Raw genomic sequence first — 14631 nt, 5'->3', positions numbered from 1 at the left:
GGAACAAACGAGCAGGTGCCTGGGTTACGCCAGTGGGCAAGTAAAGATCCCCGCACCGCAGAGCTGACACCGGGTCCTCATGGCATTCTGCACGGTTCTTCCTCCCGAGAGCACAGGAGGTGCCCGTCCCCTGCCGGCCTCCCCTCTGCTGCCTGCCTGCCCTGCTGGGGCTCTGAGACCCCATCAGCTACCAATATGCTCACCTGCCTTGTCCCAGTGTCCTTTTGTCCCACCTGGAAAACCCCAGGTGGTAGCAGAGGAACCATCACACCCCCCTGCAGACCGTGTGAAATCCGTCCAGACCTCAAGGAGGCTCTCAGCACTGAAAGGAGCTGTGCTTACTTCTAACCAGCTCTGCCCTCACTGCACGGGCGGGTGGCCTCTGCTCCTCCAGGAAACACTGAAACTGCTGGAGGGCAGCGCCCCAGCCCGCCACCGCCTGTGGCCCCTGGCCTTCCTCCGCAGGGCACCCTCCAGGGATGACCTGTCCAGCCTCCGCAGGACTCTTCAGGTGATCTCCCACACGCTGTCCTCCTTTTTCTATGTCGCTCTTTCTGCTGGAGGCTTCTGTCAGCATTTACATGTGTGTCTCTCTCACTTAGAAAGCAAAAGAAGACCCCTCCAGACCACGTTCTCCTCCAGCCCCTTCCTCCCCTCCTTGTCCACACTTGCAGGGTCTCCTTGGCACCTACCGAACCTCTCCCCAGGTCTGCATGGCCCCACATCACTGTGTCCTGCAGACATGAGCTGGTCTTTGTCTCCGCTGACTCTCCTTCCTGGAACACACCTCTCTGGATTTCTATTTTTTCCTTTAACGTGGAATACATCACGAATTTGCGTGTCATCCTTGCTCAGGGGCCACGCAAACCTCTGTGTCATTCAAATTTAGTGTCTCTGCTGCCAAACGGGGTCCCTCCTTGGGTTTCTTAACCACACACCGTCTTCCTGTGTTCGGACCTTGCTTCCCAGTGCCCTCTGTGGCCTCCTTCCCCCCCTGCTCCCCCAGGGTCACCGAGGCACACTCATTTCCCACCACGACTCCCCACCCCGCACTCTGCTGGGCCCGTCCTCCAACGGCCCGGGTCGGTGCTGGCAGTGTCTCCCTGCCTGACTCACCACCAAGAAGCTTCCACGTCAAATGGTGGGTCTCTCAGCTGATCGTGAATCTTCCACTCCCTTTCCCAGTGACTGATACAGGAACGGGCCCACAGGAACAGCTCTGGGCTATTCCCACCAAGTGAGACTCCGACCAAGTGCTCGCTGCTGGCTGTGGGCTGAGTCCCAGAGTGGGGACAGCAGCGGGGGTTAATGGCCCCAGGGCAAATCTGACCAGCTAGAGAAGGGAGACAGAAAGCTAAAAGACACTTTTCCTTTTCTTTTCCCAAAAGACTGCTCTTGCAGAACATGTTGGCTCTCCACAGGCCTGCCTGGAGGACAGCAGCAGGCAGCTGGATGCGCTTCCGCGGACAGCTGCAGCCACGCGGATGAGGCGTCGCCTGTTTCCTCCTTCTCCTCGTCCCCTCACTCTTGCTGGGATGACACTTGCCAGTGAAGTCTCAGCAAGTAAGCTAAGGCACTCCCCCCCAGAAGTAGTGTCATCCTGCTATCAGAACGATGACATGCACGCTTCACACCCACTGGGATAACCAGAATCAGAAAGGCAGACAACGGCAAGGTTGGTGAGCATGTGGGGGAACCAGAACCCTCACACGCTGCTGGTAGGAACATGGCGTGGAACAGCTGCTTTGGAAAAGAGCCCAGCAGATCCATGATGACAGAGTTACCACGTGACGGGCAGGTCCACTCCCGGCAGCTCTGCCCAAGAGGCGTGGAAACACGTGCCCACACAGACACTCACACACCAGGCGTTCGTAGAAGCATTATTCATCACAGCTGAACAGGGAAAACAACGCACTGGTCCATCAGCTGGTGAACAGGTAAACAGAATGTGACTGTCTCCACATAATGGGGCGTCACTTGACCAGGAAGAAGAAGGACTGACACGCGATACAGACGAGCCCTGAAAACGTGACGCTAAGGGACAGAAGCTGGACACAAGGACCACAGGTTATATACTCCCATTCATGCAGAACTCCAGAACCGTAACCAGACTGCACAGGGAAACTGCACAGCCAGAAAGGGGTCACGGTTGCCTAGGGCTGGGGAGTGGAGGCCGGGAGGGTGAACTGGGGGTGGGCAAGGAGGGTGACGGCTGAGGCACACAGTGTCTTTCTGGATCAATGAAAATGTTCTCAAACTGACTGTGGTGTTGGTTGCACAACTTTGTGGATATAATACTAAAGGCTATTGAACTGTACACTTTAAATGAGTAAACTTCACGGCTTGTGAATTTTATCTCAATGAAGCTGTTAAAGTAGGATGATATGGAGGAGGGTGTAGCTCAGGGGTAGAGTGCATGCTATAACGCCCAAGGTCCCGGGTTCAATCCCCAGTACCTCCCTTAAAAATAAATAAATAAACCTAATTACCTCTCCCCTAAAAAAAACAAACAAACAAAAAAGCAAAGAGAAAAAAAAAGGACGGCACAGTCTTTGCTGATTGGCTTCGAAAGACATTCCTGCTCTGCAAAGGACCAGCTCTACTACACACCAAGTACACTCCTATTTGCATTTTTTAAAAACACGCATATACATGATATGGAAAGTATCTGGAAATACACTCCCCAGAAAGTTACACTAAGTGTCCCTAGGTGGGGGGATGGGACCTTTTAAAATATATTTTTCCATATTTTCTGAATGTTTTACAAGGAGCATGTGATGTTTTTCTATTAACAAATAGTATAACCATCTACCCTATTTTAAAAAATATTATAAAGTCATTAACGTTATAATGAAAAGGATAGTAGGAACACAGACTAAGGCAGTAGATTGCTCACATGACATCTCAAAAGTCCTTAGAACACGCACCACCCACACCACAGTCCCAGGACTCACCTGTGTCTAAACGAGCTAGTGAGTACTGTTACGTCAGTGAGTGACTGGGGAGAAGTCACGGCACTGGGTTTAGTTGCTAAACAACAGGAAACACTCCTTGTGCAATAGCACATCCATAATGATTAATACAGAGCAGGACAATTAAGAACTAAATGGTACCCTCATGAGCACACTTCCCCAGACACTTAGCTCAGAGTAACCAACTGGGGCTGCAGAGCACAGATCTCATTATGTTTAACAGAGAGCCCACATTGACTAGGGAAACTACATCAATAAAAGCCTCGCTGGAGATAATGGAATTTCAAACTCTCAAAACATTTGAACATGGTTTCAGTTACGGAGGCTGCGGTCTCCAAGAGAGCAAATTCAAATCCTTCCACGTTGTTCCCCTGGACTGATTTCATTCATGGGACCAGACTCCAAAGGCATCTGGGCAAACCACACACACCTGGGGAGGCAGTGACAAACGTTGCCTGAGACTGGGGCCACGCTGACAGCCCTCGGCAGGGACCCGGCAGAACACAGCCCACAGGCAGCCCCCCCACCTTCCCACAGGTCCACAGGGCCTCTGCATGGCCCGGGGGGCCCCTGGTTCATAAAGTCTCAGCGCGGATACAAGAGGGATGGAGAGTCAGAGGCTGCCTGTACCAACATGGACTCAGGTAGAGGGAAAGGGTAATTGAGTGAGCAGACCTCAACACGCCAGTTAGCGAACGGACTGACAGCTCTCTTCCACATTGCAGACAGACAGCACAGGAGCCCACAAAGTCCTTTTATAAGGTATGCACTTGGACACAAGGGGTATTAGAACCGAAGGATGCTGGGTCTGCATAGCTGGGCAGGATGGCAGGGGACAAAAATGAAGAAAACCACCTTAGATCCCAGGAGACAGATACACTGATTTCTGTGCTGTCAGGAATCCCTGTACATGGCAGCTCAGTACAAAAGCAAAGAGCTGTCACCCTGGCTTACGGGGCTCCATTTGTGTGGATAAACCAGGTTTTGAAAGCAGACATGCTAAAGAGAAGCTTCCTGCATTTTCTGCTGTTTCCCAGTTGAATCCATGACATGCCTACACTTCAGGGTCAAGGCTGTGATGTACACGGATCTCTATGAGGTTAAGAGCTCAATTTGTAGCATACATAACAGGTTAAGACTGTCCGGGACTTGAGGCTGACGACGTGGTAGTGGAGACCCAGCACAGGCTTCTGGTGGCTGGACTGACTCTCAGCTACACAGTACCCATCCTGTTATCTACATGATCATACAGTGTGCCATCTCTTGTCTAGCCAGCATCCTATCGGCTGATAGCTGGACAGCTTTCTATATTTTTGCTACCGCAAAGTTCCAATGTTACTGTGATAGTACGTGTATACACACACACACACACACACATTTCTTCACGCACTCATGCCAGGTGGAGTGGAGATAACGGCCAAGACCCAGATTCCTTGAAGTTAAAACTGCTCTGAATTTTGGGGAACAAAGTACAGAGTAGTGAATGGGGCAGAGAGGAAAGCCTGGTTCTGTCCACCTGCAGGCAGAGCTGAAGATGGAACCCCTCCTCTCCATCCACTCTTGCTTTGTCTGGGTCATGCTCGAGAAATGAAGACAAGGCACATGGCTAGCAAATGCTGTCTTGATTGAACATAACCGTTCCTGAGCAGTTTTCTATTCTAATCCATAGTGACGACACTTTTAATTTATGCTTTCACAGATCAGATTAAGTTCGTGCCAGGTTGGCATCATGTACTGGGGATGGGACATCCACACAACCAGGCTGTGTCTGGTCTTTAAGGTGGAGGTGACAGAAAAGAGAAACTGGTACTGATGGCAGGGGGAGGGGAACAGTAACAAACTAACAAGGCAAACATCTCTACATAGTGCTTTCCATGTTTCCTAATGAAACACCATTACGGTTCCGGAAAGAGAACACATCCACTACAAGCATTACTCATCCGTGAAGACTCCTGGGTACCATTACAAATTCCTGTCCATCCTCCCCCGCAACTCCCTCCAGAATGAAATACAGATACCTCAAGAAGATGTTTCAGGGTTTTGTTTTTTTTTAAACTTCGGGCATAAAGCGACAAACCCTAATGCTGAAAATGCCACACAACGTGGTATTTCAGGCTGCCTAAACCTGCGGGGTCTCTTGGCCGTGAGGTTTGCTACTGAGAGCACAAACATCGCCCCAGTCTCTGCTTCCCCGCAACCACCACAAAAGACCAGACTTTCTCTATCGTCGTTCACACACACCTTAAACAATGTGCTCTTGCTCAACAAGATGTGGGTTTTCAGTTGGCGTGGGGCCTGCCCTCCTGTTAGGTGGCGTGGCCCACGCAGCAAACAGGATACACATATACCACATCAACAAGGTAAAACTTAATTTTTCCTGACTGGTTTCCATGGTTTGTTTTCCAATGGGAGGAAAGGCAATTAGAAACTAGAAGACATTACTTTATGAATGAAACTTCTATCATTTACATTTTTACAAAGGGTCTTATGTGAAAAAAAAGGTTTCTGAACCACTCTGGTCTGGGAGACATGAAACATCCTTCGTGTCTGACATACATCCTTGCACACGTAATAAACAACTCCTGTCTCCGGGTCCTGACTACGAGCCAGCATCTTCTGGTCACTGCTTGCACGAAGCTGCCTGAAATCAGCAGGCGTGGTGACCATCCGGAGGCTCGGGACGTGGAGGAGAGCTCGGAGTATCATCAGGAGACACGCAGGTGCAGAGTGACCAAGCGGACGGCCTTCCCCAAGGGGAAGCTTACGAACGGGCCACGCCTGGGCGAGGATCTGGACCCAAGGTGTGCAGCCCGCGCGGACGCTAGGCCCGCGGCTGCCGAGGGCTGGAAATCGCCCTCCGCCGCCGTCCGGGCGGAACCTGCGCGGGGCGCCTCCCGCCCGACCCAGGGGCGCTCTCTGCCGGCCCCGCTCGTCCCCTCCCGCCCCCGCCAGCCACGACCAGCCCCAGCCGTCCGTGCCTCCGTCCGGCCCCCGCCCACCCCGAGCCCCGGCCGTCCCGCCCGGCGCCGCCAGCCCGCCGTCCGTCCGCCCGTCCGCGCTCCCGAGCCAGCGCGCCGGGCGCGGGGCGGCGGTGGCGTGTGATGACGTCATATGGGCCGCCCGCCCCCGATTGGCCGCGGACGCCTCACCAGACCCCGAGCGGACGGGCGCGCGGGCGGGGCGGGGCGCGCGGAGGCCACGCCTCCAGGCGCGAGGGCGGGGCGGCGGGCCGGACCGGGGTCACGTGAGCCGGACCCCCGCCGCCTGCCTTATAAGCTGCGCCGCGCGCCGAACGCCGCGGGCCCAACTCCAGGCGGTCTGGGCCGCGACCACTCCTCTGCGGTTTCCTCCGTCGGCGAGCCCGCGGGCGGGCGCCCCTCGGCCAGGTATGCGGGGCTCGGCAAGGGGACCGGGCTCGGGGCGGTGGGGAGGTCCGGGGGCGGGCCGGGCGGGGATGTCGGGGTCCCGGCGCCTCCACTCCTAGCAGCCGCCCCTCCAGGCGGCCTTCCGTTGGGGCCCTCGGCACCAACCCTCGGGCCTGAACGCATGCCCAGATCCCAGCCCCAGCCTCGGAGATGGGGGCTGCACCCCCAAGCCCGTGTTGGCCCGGCTAGTGCTTCTCTCCGTCCAGGAGGGCCCCAGCAACTTGGGCTCTGCCTCCTGCAGACAGACGAGGTCTGGAAAACTTCTGGACTGGACGGGCCAGAACTTCAGGGCTTACGGAGAGGGCATCGCCGCAGGACGTTAACACTCAGGTGTACCTAACACCTGGCTGCCGCTGAAAGCAGCCTGTGCACCCCTCAAGGTGGGGCGTGTGGGCAGTGTCCTTGCAGTCCTGTCCCCGTGGTCCCTGCCCGTGGGCTGCCGCGGAACCCGCTCTCTGAGGGACTTGAGGGCTTTCCTGGACGTGCCGGCAATGAACCTGGGCAGAGGCCTCCCTGGACCTGGACCTGGACCTGCTGTGTGTTTTGGAAGTGAACTTGATGGGGATTCCACCTCTCCACCCCTTTTTCTTGTAGGAAAGCCCGTCAGACTGGTGGCTGATGCCTAGACTGGACGACCACCTCTGGAGCTGTCCCTGTGCTAAGGGCGTGAAGCACAGAAGCCACCTGAGGGCCGGTGCCGGAGGACTGGAGACCAAAGTGGGAGAAATGACCACGTCCTCAGTGTCCGGCCCCTCTCTGCTGGTGGCCCACGGTGCCGGGGGCACTGACCCTGCCCCCGGGCCTCAGAGCTCTGGCTTGGGGGGCCACAGCTGGCACCACCACTTGCTGCAGAGGAGCCTGGTGCTGTTCTCAGTGGGGGTCGTCCTGGCCCTGGTGCTGAACCTGCTGCAGGTCCAGAGAAATGTCACCCTGTTCCCTGAGGAGGTCATCGCCACCATCTTCTCCTCTGCCTGGTGGGTTCCTCCCTGTTGTGGGACGGCGGCTGGTGAGTAGAAATGGAAAACGTATGTTTGGTTAAGAATGTTTTTCAGCCTTTGAGGACCATTTATTTGAAAATGGGACCATCCACAAAGGAAAAGTGTACATCTCCAGTGACCGTGTTTAGGGAAGGAAGGAGAGGACAGTGACCCTCCCAGCTAGTCTCTGGAGGCCAGGGGAATCCCAGGGATGGACACAAGGTGGGGCAAGAACTGTCTGTGCCAGGCTGGCCGAGGTCCTTCCCTCCTACTGACCTGGCCCTGAGGACAGCGTTGGGGGAGCCCCGCAGCTGTCATCCTAAGCGCGCCGCCTGGATTGGCCGCAGGCGGAACTGGTGAGCGGCGGGACTGAAGTGCGATTGGCTGCCCCCAAGAACACGCTACACCTCTGGGTGACTGAAAACAAACCGTCACGTGGGCTGGGTGGGCAGAGCTGCTGGCCTCCCTCACTTCCTTTTTCGGGATGGCCCAGTGAACGTGGCCAAAGCCAGGCTTTCCTCCCAATACTGCTGGGCCCTGTAGATGACGTTGGTAGGGAAAAGGAACCCCTGTTCAGAGTTTAGATCTTAGTACACTCGGCCAGCCACAAAACACAACCCAGGATCAACAGTCTATAAACTGAACAGGTGGATTTTTTTTTTTTTGAGTAGAATTTCTTGGTTTTTTGGCCGGTTTTATAAAATGCCAAAATGATCTCGGCCCAGAAGAGCACTTAGAACTTGTCTGCACGCACAGCATTCATTGATCTGTCTGGTGCTTGCTGTTTCAAGTACCGAGTGAGCAGACCAGCCCCTGTGGGGCATCCCGTGGTCGGCAGGCAGGACAGGTGCGGACCTAAGTGACTGCAGTACTGCAGGAGGGGCACCCTCCTGTGTGCTCTGTGACTGATGGTCACGGACGGCTTACCTTGTGTTTTATGTGCTCTGCTTTAGTCCTTACAGCAGGCCTCTGCTATAGCTCCATTTTACAGACGTAGAAACTGAATTACAGACAGGTTAAGCAACCATGGCCAAGGGGACACAGCAGAGTGGCTCGCTGTTCATAACTACCTGCCGCCCCCATGGAGTCTGGGTGTGTCCCCTGCACTGTAGAAACATGCTGCCTTCTGGGCAGACTCACACCAAACAGCAGGGAAGCCCCAGACTTGGAGCTGGAGAACTGTGTTCCAGCCAGGACACATGAGGGGAGGGGTGCTGTGCTTACCAGGCAGTGGGTAGAATGTTTCCACCTTTGTTCTCAGAAAGACAGCATCCTGCTTTGTTTTTCTAAATTCTAAGTATAAGGTTATACTATTAAGAATAGTTTTTGAGAAGCAGATCTAAGTGCAGAATTTTATTTTTCACCCCATTTGGCACAGTAGTTTCTTTCTCTGAATCAGAAACTTGATCTTAAAACCACTGAACCGTTTTAGTTTAGGCTATCTTTGTAATTGAAGCTTCAAGGAATTCCAGGGATATCTGAAACACAATTGCTCATACCCTACTTCCTTTTTTTAACCATCAGTTAAGAGTATAAGGGAAAAATTCCTTAGTACATTTCCACCTATTTAGCTTTCAACCTTAAGGGCAAGATTAAGTTGTAGTGACTAAAGTTACAGAATTGTTTGATTCCATTTTCCGAAACGCCAAAAATTAGAACTTGATAAAATGTAATATGAAATTGAGACAGAATCTTTCATCAAATGTTTGGCTGAAACTGTGTTTCTTTCTCTGTTCAGGAACCTAAAATGGTTCCCTCTTTCGTGGACACCAGGTGTAGCTCCTGCCTGGCTCAAACCGCAGTACCTGGGCGACTTTATGTAGTGAGTTTGTGTCCACAGTTGGGCCCCCGGTCTGCACCCCACCAGTCACCACGCGCCCTCTTCTCTCTTGCTTTTATTTTTCCATTTTCTCTCATGGAATGCCAGTGTCTGCCCTGACTGAATTCTCTGTGAACTCTCATGCTTTAGAATCCTGTTTCTGGGAAAACTTGCTCACTATTCCAGACCACGGCAAGCTCTTCCTCCTCTGTCTTCTAGTTACATAATCCTCATCACTTTACACACGAGGAAACAAACACGAAGAGCCAGGTTCCACCAGGTGAACTGGGAGCGAGGCCTTGTTCCTGTGCCTGGGCTCAGGGACCGCCGAGCGTGGTTGTCCAGTGCCCCACGGGTGATGCCCAGGGCACACTCAGGGGCTCCTGCAGAAAATGCTGTAACCCATTAACCGTCAAGTGCAGGGCCACCCTCTGGGAATGTGGCTTTTGTGACCCAGAGGGCAAAGTCAGAGCAACACAAAGGTGCCCAGAATTGGTGCGAGTCTGAGGAATGTCAGATCTTGTGCTGTGGCCTCATGGCACTGGTGGACGCTCACCTCTGCACTGTAAAATGGAACGACACTGACACAAACACAAGGCCAGCTGCACAGGTGTTTGAGTGTTTTGTAAGTGAGTAATGAACCCCCTGCTCTGTCCCTTCCATGGTTCAAACCAAAGAACTGCGTTTTAATTTTAAATGTTTCAAAACAGTGTGTTTTTTTGTTGTTAGTACTCAAGGAGAACAAAAACATAAAATCTGTTTAAATTTGAATATTATACCGTAGCTGGTAAATCTTCTAGGAAAAGGAGTGGTTTAGTAGCTGCCACGTGGAAACCACGTCACTTTAAGCTGGCAGCGCTGACGCCGCCCCTTCCTTCCCGCACAGCTGTGGTCGGCCTCCTCTACCCCTGCATCGACAGTCACCTCGGAGAGCCACACAAGTTCAAGAGGGAGTGGGCCAGCGTCATGCGCTGCGTGGCGGTCTTCGTCGGCATCAACCACGCCAGTGCCGTATCCTTCCGTGGCTGTGCCCCCCGGGACAGTGTCTTGCCTTACATATCGGGTGTTCCGTTACTTATAGTAAATGTCTGTTACCCTCCTGGTGACTTGGACAGTCTTCTTCCGAGTGTAACTTCAGAGTGTGTTGCCCAGTTTGCTCTAAGCAGAGTTTTAAGAGTGGTTTTTGGAGTCCTTTCAGTTCGTTTCAGGGAACAGTTCAGTAACACCAGGACCAGAGCGGACGCCCCGACTCTCCTCCCTTTTTGGTTTGGACTTTGTTCTGTAAATTCTACCTTAAACATACTTCCATTGTGAAGACCTGGCTCCTTGGCCCAGTAAGGAGCTGTGTCTTCCAGAAGGTTGAGGAGAAGCCTGGCTGTGAGCACGGAGGGCGCAGCTGGGCACACCTAGGTGGACAGCGTTACACAAATGTACATAGTGCAGCTTTCAGAAAATGGGCCATAGGTTACCAGGTCTCAAAAGATTTACGGTTTCCTTTAGTACAGCTAGATTATGTTTTTAAATCCTGGAGAAAGGCATTTTTAGAGTTACTGCTTCTTAAATCTGCTCCACTCCAATTTTAATGATGAAAATGTCAAAAAGGAGTATTAGAAGATATCTTGGCTCTGACAGATTTGTTTTTCACAGTTGATAAGTGTGTTGTGATCAAGCCAGCTGTGTGTCCACCAGCTGTGTCGTGGTGAAGGCCACTGTGATGAGGTGTCTGCTTCTTGCATATGTGGGGCGAAGACCGTGCTTGCTCAGTTCAAATTACTAATAAAAAAAGAAGTAAAAGTGGAACTATAGAAGACTTGCTAGTAAAATATGTTGATTTGTGGCTGAAATCCCTGTAGAATTTTCTGTGTGGCTTTCGGAAAGTTTACTTGTAAAGTCGAGTTTGACCCAGTGGTGCCGGAGGAGTTCCTTGTAATCTTGATCATGGCAAGGCAGCCTTGTGTCCAGCAAGGCCTTTCTGCGGCTAATCGGGCAGCTTCTGTGGATGGAGAGCTGTGTGGTGCAGACGCGTCGGCCCTGGAGGTTGTTTGGTTTTGGTTGTATTAAAAAGTATTAAACTTTTCCTTAACTCTGTGTCACCAGAAATTGGATTTTGCCAATAACGTTCAGCTCTCCTTGACGCTAGCGGCCCTGTCTTTGGGCCTTTGGTGGACATTCGACCGTTCAAGAAGCGGCCTCGGCCTTGGGATCACCATCGCTTTCCTCGCCACTCTGATCACCCAGCTGCTGGTGTACAACGGTGTCTACCAGTAAGCACGTGCCCTCAAACGTCACCGCCAGCTGGAAGCTGTTACCTGACTTTTATTAGGACTGCCCACTAGGCTGGGGTGTATTATCTGTGTCCAGTGACATAACTTTAGGCATGAAACTCTCAGAAACACTGCTTGTCATTGATCCACGTGTTAAAAATGCACTGTCTGTAAAGGTTGTAAGCATAAAGGAAACCTGTGTGGATGTAACACACCTGATGTGGAGGAAAACCAGGCAGTCACGGTGGACACAGCGTTGAGGCATTGTTGGCGGAGCGGGCGCCGGGGAGCCGGCTGCGCGGGCTCACGTCTCCCTCTCCCTCCAGGTACACATCCCCAGACTTCCTCTACATCCGCTCCTGGCTGCCCTGCATCTTCTTCTCGGGAGGCGTGACAGTGGGAAACATCGGGCGGCAACTGGCCATGGTATGTGAGGTTGTCGCCTTTGCGCTGGCTCTGGTTTTTAGCCTGAGACGCTTGCTTTACATAGCACATTAGAACTGGTTGGTGCCTAGCTGAGACTCAGTAGCAACAATTATTCAGAAAAGCGCGTTTTTGTTTTTTTTTTTTTTTAATAGGGACAATGCCCAGGAACTTCTTTGCTAAGTTATACAGACTCCGGGATTCAGGGATCTGTCAACTCAGGGAGGGCTGGATGGGAACTAGGGTCCTGGCGCCGCCCTCACGGCTCAGACACGTTCAGCAGCTCTTCTGAGCTGCTGCTCCCGGGGTAACTGTCGGGAAAAGGCAACTGAAATGGCTGAATGAACCATTTATAATGAGTTCCCTCCCTGCCTTCACGCGGGGCAGACGATACCAGGGAAGGGCGTAGGACCTGGGTGGGGGGTGGCCTGGCTCACTAAGGGGGAACCCACAGGCACCGAGCCGTTTCCCGGAGCCAGGAAGCCAGACAGAGTCAGAGATCACTTAGTCATTCTTTTCTGGAGTTAAAGGTCAGCACGTGAGCACTTCTGTAAAAGAGAAGGAAATGTGGACGTTTATTTAACGGTTGTCTCAAGTAGACTGACTCAGAGGCTTAAATAAAATGAACCAAAAAAGAAGCTGTAGTCTTACGAGAAAAAGGAACTAAGCATTTGCCTCTGAGAGGAATGGTTTCTCGATTGGGCTTCTTCAGAAACTTGTCTTGGTCCCTCCTCTGTGCCGGCTGATGCTCGTGAGAGCTGAATCTGAGGCTCCTAGGCCGTTCACAGAAACAGAAACTGTTCAGAGGGCGGAATTCGTAGTGGTTTGCCTGGGCTCGTGGGTGTGGATCGTCCTTCCCTCCCTCCCTCCCTCTGTAGTCCTTGACGATCTGCCGCCAAAACAAGACTCCACTGAGAAAGCTTGTTTCTCGCGTCCCCGATGAGTCAGAGGACTTGGCCCTTTTTCCGCAAACACTGTGGTCACGCGGCCTCGGGGCACGTGAGCGGCCCCTCCAGGCGCCGGCTCCTCTCCTGGCGCCCACCGCGCTGGTTCAGGGTAGGACGAGCCAGTGCAGGGACCGTGTTGGTCTGAGGTTTGTGTTTCAGTGCTGCTCAGTGGAAGGCTTCTAGTCAGGCTTCAGGGGTGAACTGTCTCCAAGCACGTGACTCTTCACAGACTTAAAACAGACGACATTCAGCCAGTTGGTTGTTAGACCTTTGGGAGGACGGCTGGGCTGCACTGTTAGACGTTTACGATGCAGGGCTCTGAGCCAGCTTCAGTAAATGCACATCTTTTTGATAGAGGTGGAAGCTTCATGTCACGCACAAGCTCCCCACACCTGGAGGGGGGAAGGAGACTCAGGAGAGCGGTGTGGTCACTCCTTTGACGGTGACTCTGCGGGGAGGGAGTTTCGTCAGCCATCCTTCTATCCCTTGCAGACATTTTTGTTTTTTGAAAAGATGGTTGAAAGTTTTTAAATATCACTTCAAACAGATAGTTGGTATAGCTGTAATTCTCCTTAAGCTTTTTCATCGTTTTTATTGTTTAAAATTGGGGAAAACTCCCTCTGTCCAGCCTGGTGTCTGCCTTTTTGTTTCTTCTTCCATCCCTCAAAGTGTCTGTGATCGAATCTCTCCTGAAAGCACTGTAGAGAATCTAGCAAATTGTGGAGTGTGCCCTGCACGTTTTTGTATTTGTGACCCGGAACTTTTAACCTTAGAAATGCTCATCCTCTTACCACAGTTTTGTGGAGTCTTGAAAGTTTGGGCTATGACAAAGCATCTTTCTTGTCCGAGAAAGTCTTTAAAAAGAGCAAGTTAAACATTATCTTTTTAAAGGAGTTGGGGTGCTTCAGCCAAGTCCTTATTTTCATCTTTCAAAGAAATGAAAAAAATTAACAGCTTATAAAGTGAGCTCTACTCTTTGTTCGGAATTTGAAAATTATTTCCACCCTAAAAACCCAGTCAGTGGCTCGGTGTCCTCGGGCTGTGCCCACGCAGGCCTTTGCTCCCAGTGTAGCCCTCCCTGTGGCCCTCACACGGAAAGTGCAACTGGCCTGGTGTATTAGGGGCAGCGTTTAAGAATGAATTCTTGGTTTAAAACTGGCATCTTCACCAAGTAGGGCTTCTGTGATGGGAGGTGACAGACCAGAGGAGATGAAGGTCTGAAGGTGAGGAGACCGGGGTGGGCACTGGTCAACACTGACCAAAGCTGGCCGAGCCCAGTGGGGTGTGAGGCTCCTGGTCTACCTGGTGACGCGCCCCCCACCCCGCCACATGCCGCTGCGTCAGGCTCCCTCATGCTCCTCTGGTCACATGACTATGGTTCCTGCCCTCAAAGGGAAATGTAATTACTTCAAGGTAGCCAGGCCCCAGACCTACAAGTTGGCCTTAGGTGGTTTGAGTAGCTTTTCCTGTGCAGTATTTGCTGTCAGTCTGAGTCTTAACATCATTTTACAGAATCTGTATTCGTTGCACTTTGTAGCTTCAAGCCTTTTGTCAGAAAAAGTAAGGCTTCCAGCTGCCCCAGCGAGGAGTGTGGCCCTGCTTCCTGGAGCCCAGGCCCCGGGACGCCAGGTTACAGCCCTGCTTCCCGGGCAGGTGGAGCTGAATTTGCTGTTTCTGTGTGAGATTCAGCAGCTAAAGGTAGTAGTAACATTATCGGTTTTGAGGGCTGCACTGGCTACACCCGAGGTGTTGTGCTAAACATTTCATTGCCAGCTGATTTCATCCTGTAACAGCAGTTTGGAGG

The 14631-nt window shown here is 52.4% G+C and overlaps 1 protein-coding gene and 1 pseudogene across 4 annotated transcripts in view; one reads left to right on the top strand and one right to left on the bottom strand.

Moving 5' to 3' along the window:
• Window positions 1-810: 810 nt before the first annotated feature.
• Window positions 811-908, bottom strand: LOC116278585 (U6 spliceosomal RNA; annotated as a pseudogene).
• Window positions 909-6201: 5293 nt separating this feature from the next.
• Window positions 6202-14631, top strand: part of INSIG1 (insulin induced gene 1) — a 14095-nt gene continuing 5665 nt past the window's right edge. For 2 of the 4 annotated variants that reach the window (XM_072964098.1, XM_072964099.1), the window contains exons 1-5: window positions 6202-6358; window positions 6992-7403; window positions 10080-10204; window positions 11291-11457; window positions 11784-11883. In XM_072964098.1, coding sequence (XP_072820199.1) covers window positions 7016-7403; window positions 10080-10204; window positions 11291-11457; window positions 11784-11883 — 780 coding nt within the window. In that variant the 5' untranslated portion in view covers window positions 6202-6358; window positions 6992-7015. Of the gene's footprint in view, window positions 6359-6991; window positions 7404-9977; window positions 10205-11290; window positions 11458-11783; window positions 11884-14631 lie in introns of all 4 variants that reach the window. The other 2 variants (XM_072964096.1, XM_072964097.1) reach the window with 1 other exon arrangement.

The sequence above is a fragment of the Vicugna pacos genome, chromosome 7 (genome assembly GCF_048564905.1).
Source record: "Vicugna pacos chromosome 7, VicPac4, whole genome shotgun sequence".
In the NCBI taxonomy this organism is placed as follows: domain Eukaryota; kingdom Metazoa; phylum Chordata; class Mammalia; order Artiodactyla; family Camelidae; genus Vicugna; species Vicugna pacos.
Note: the sequence above shows the minus strand (reverse complement) of the source record. Positions and strands in the feature narration are given on the sequence as shown.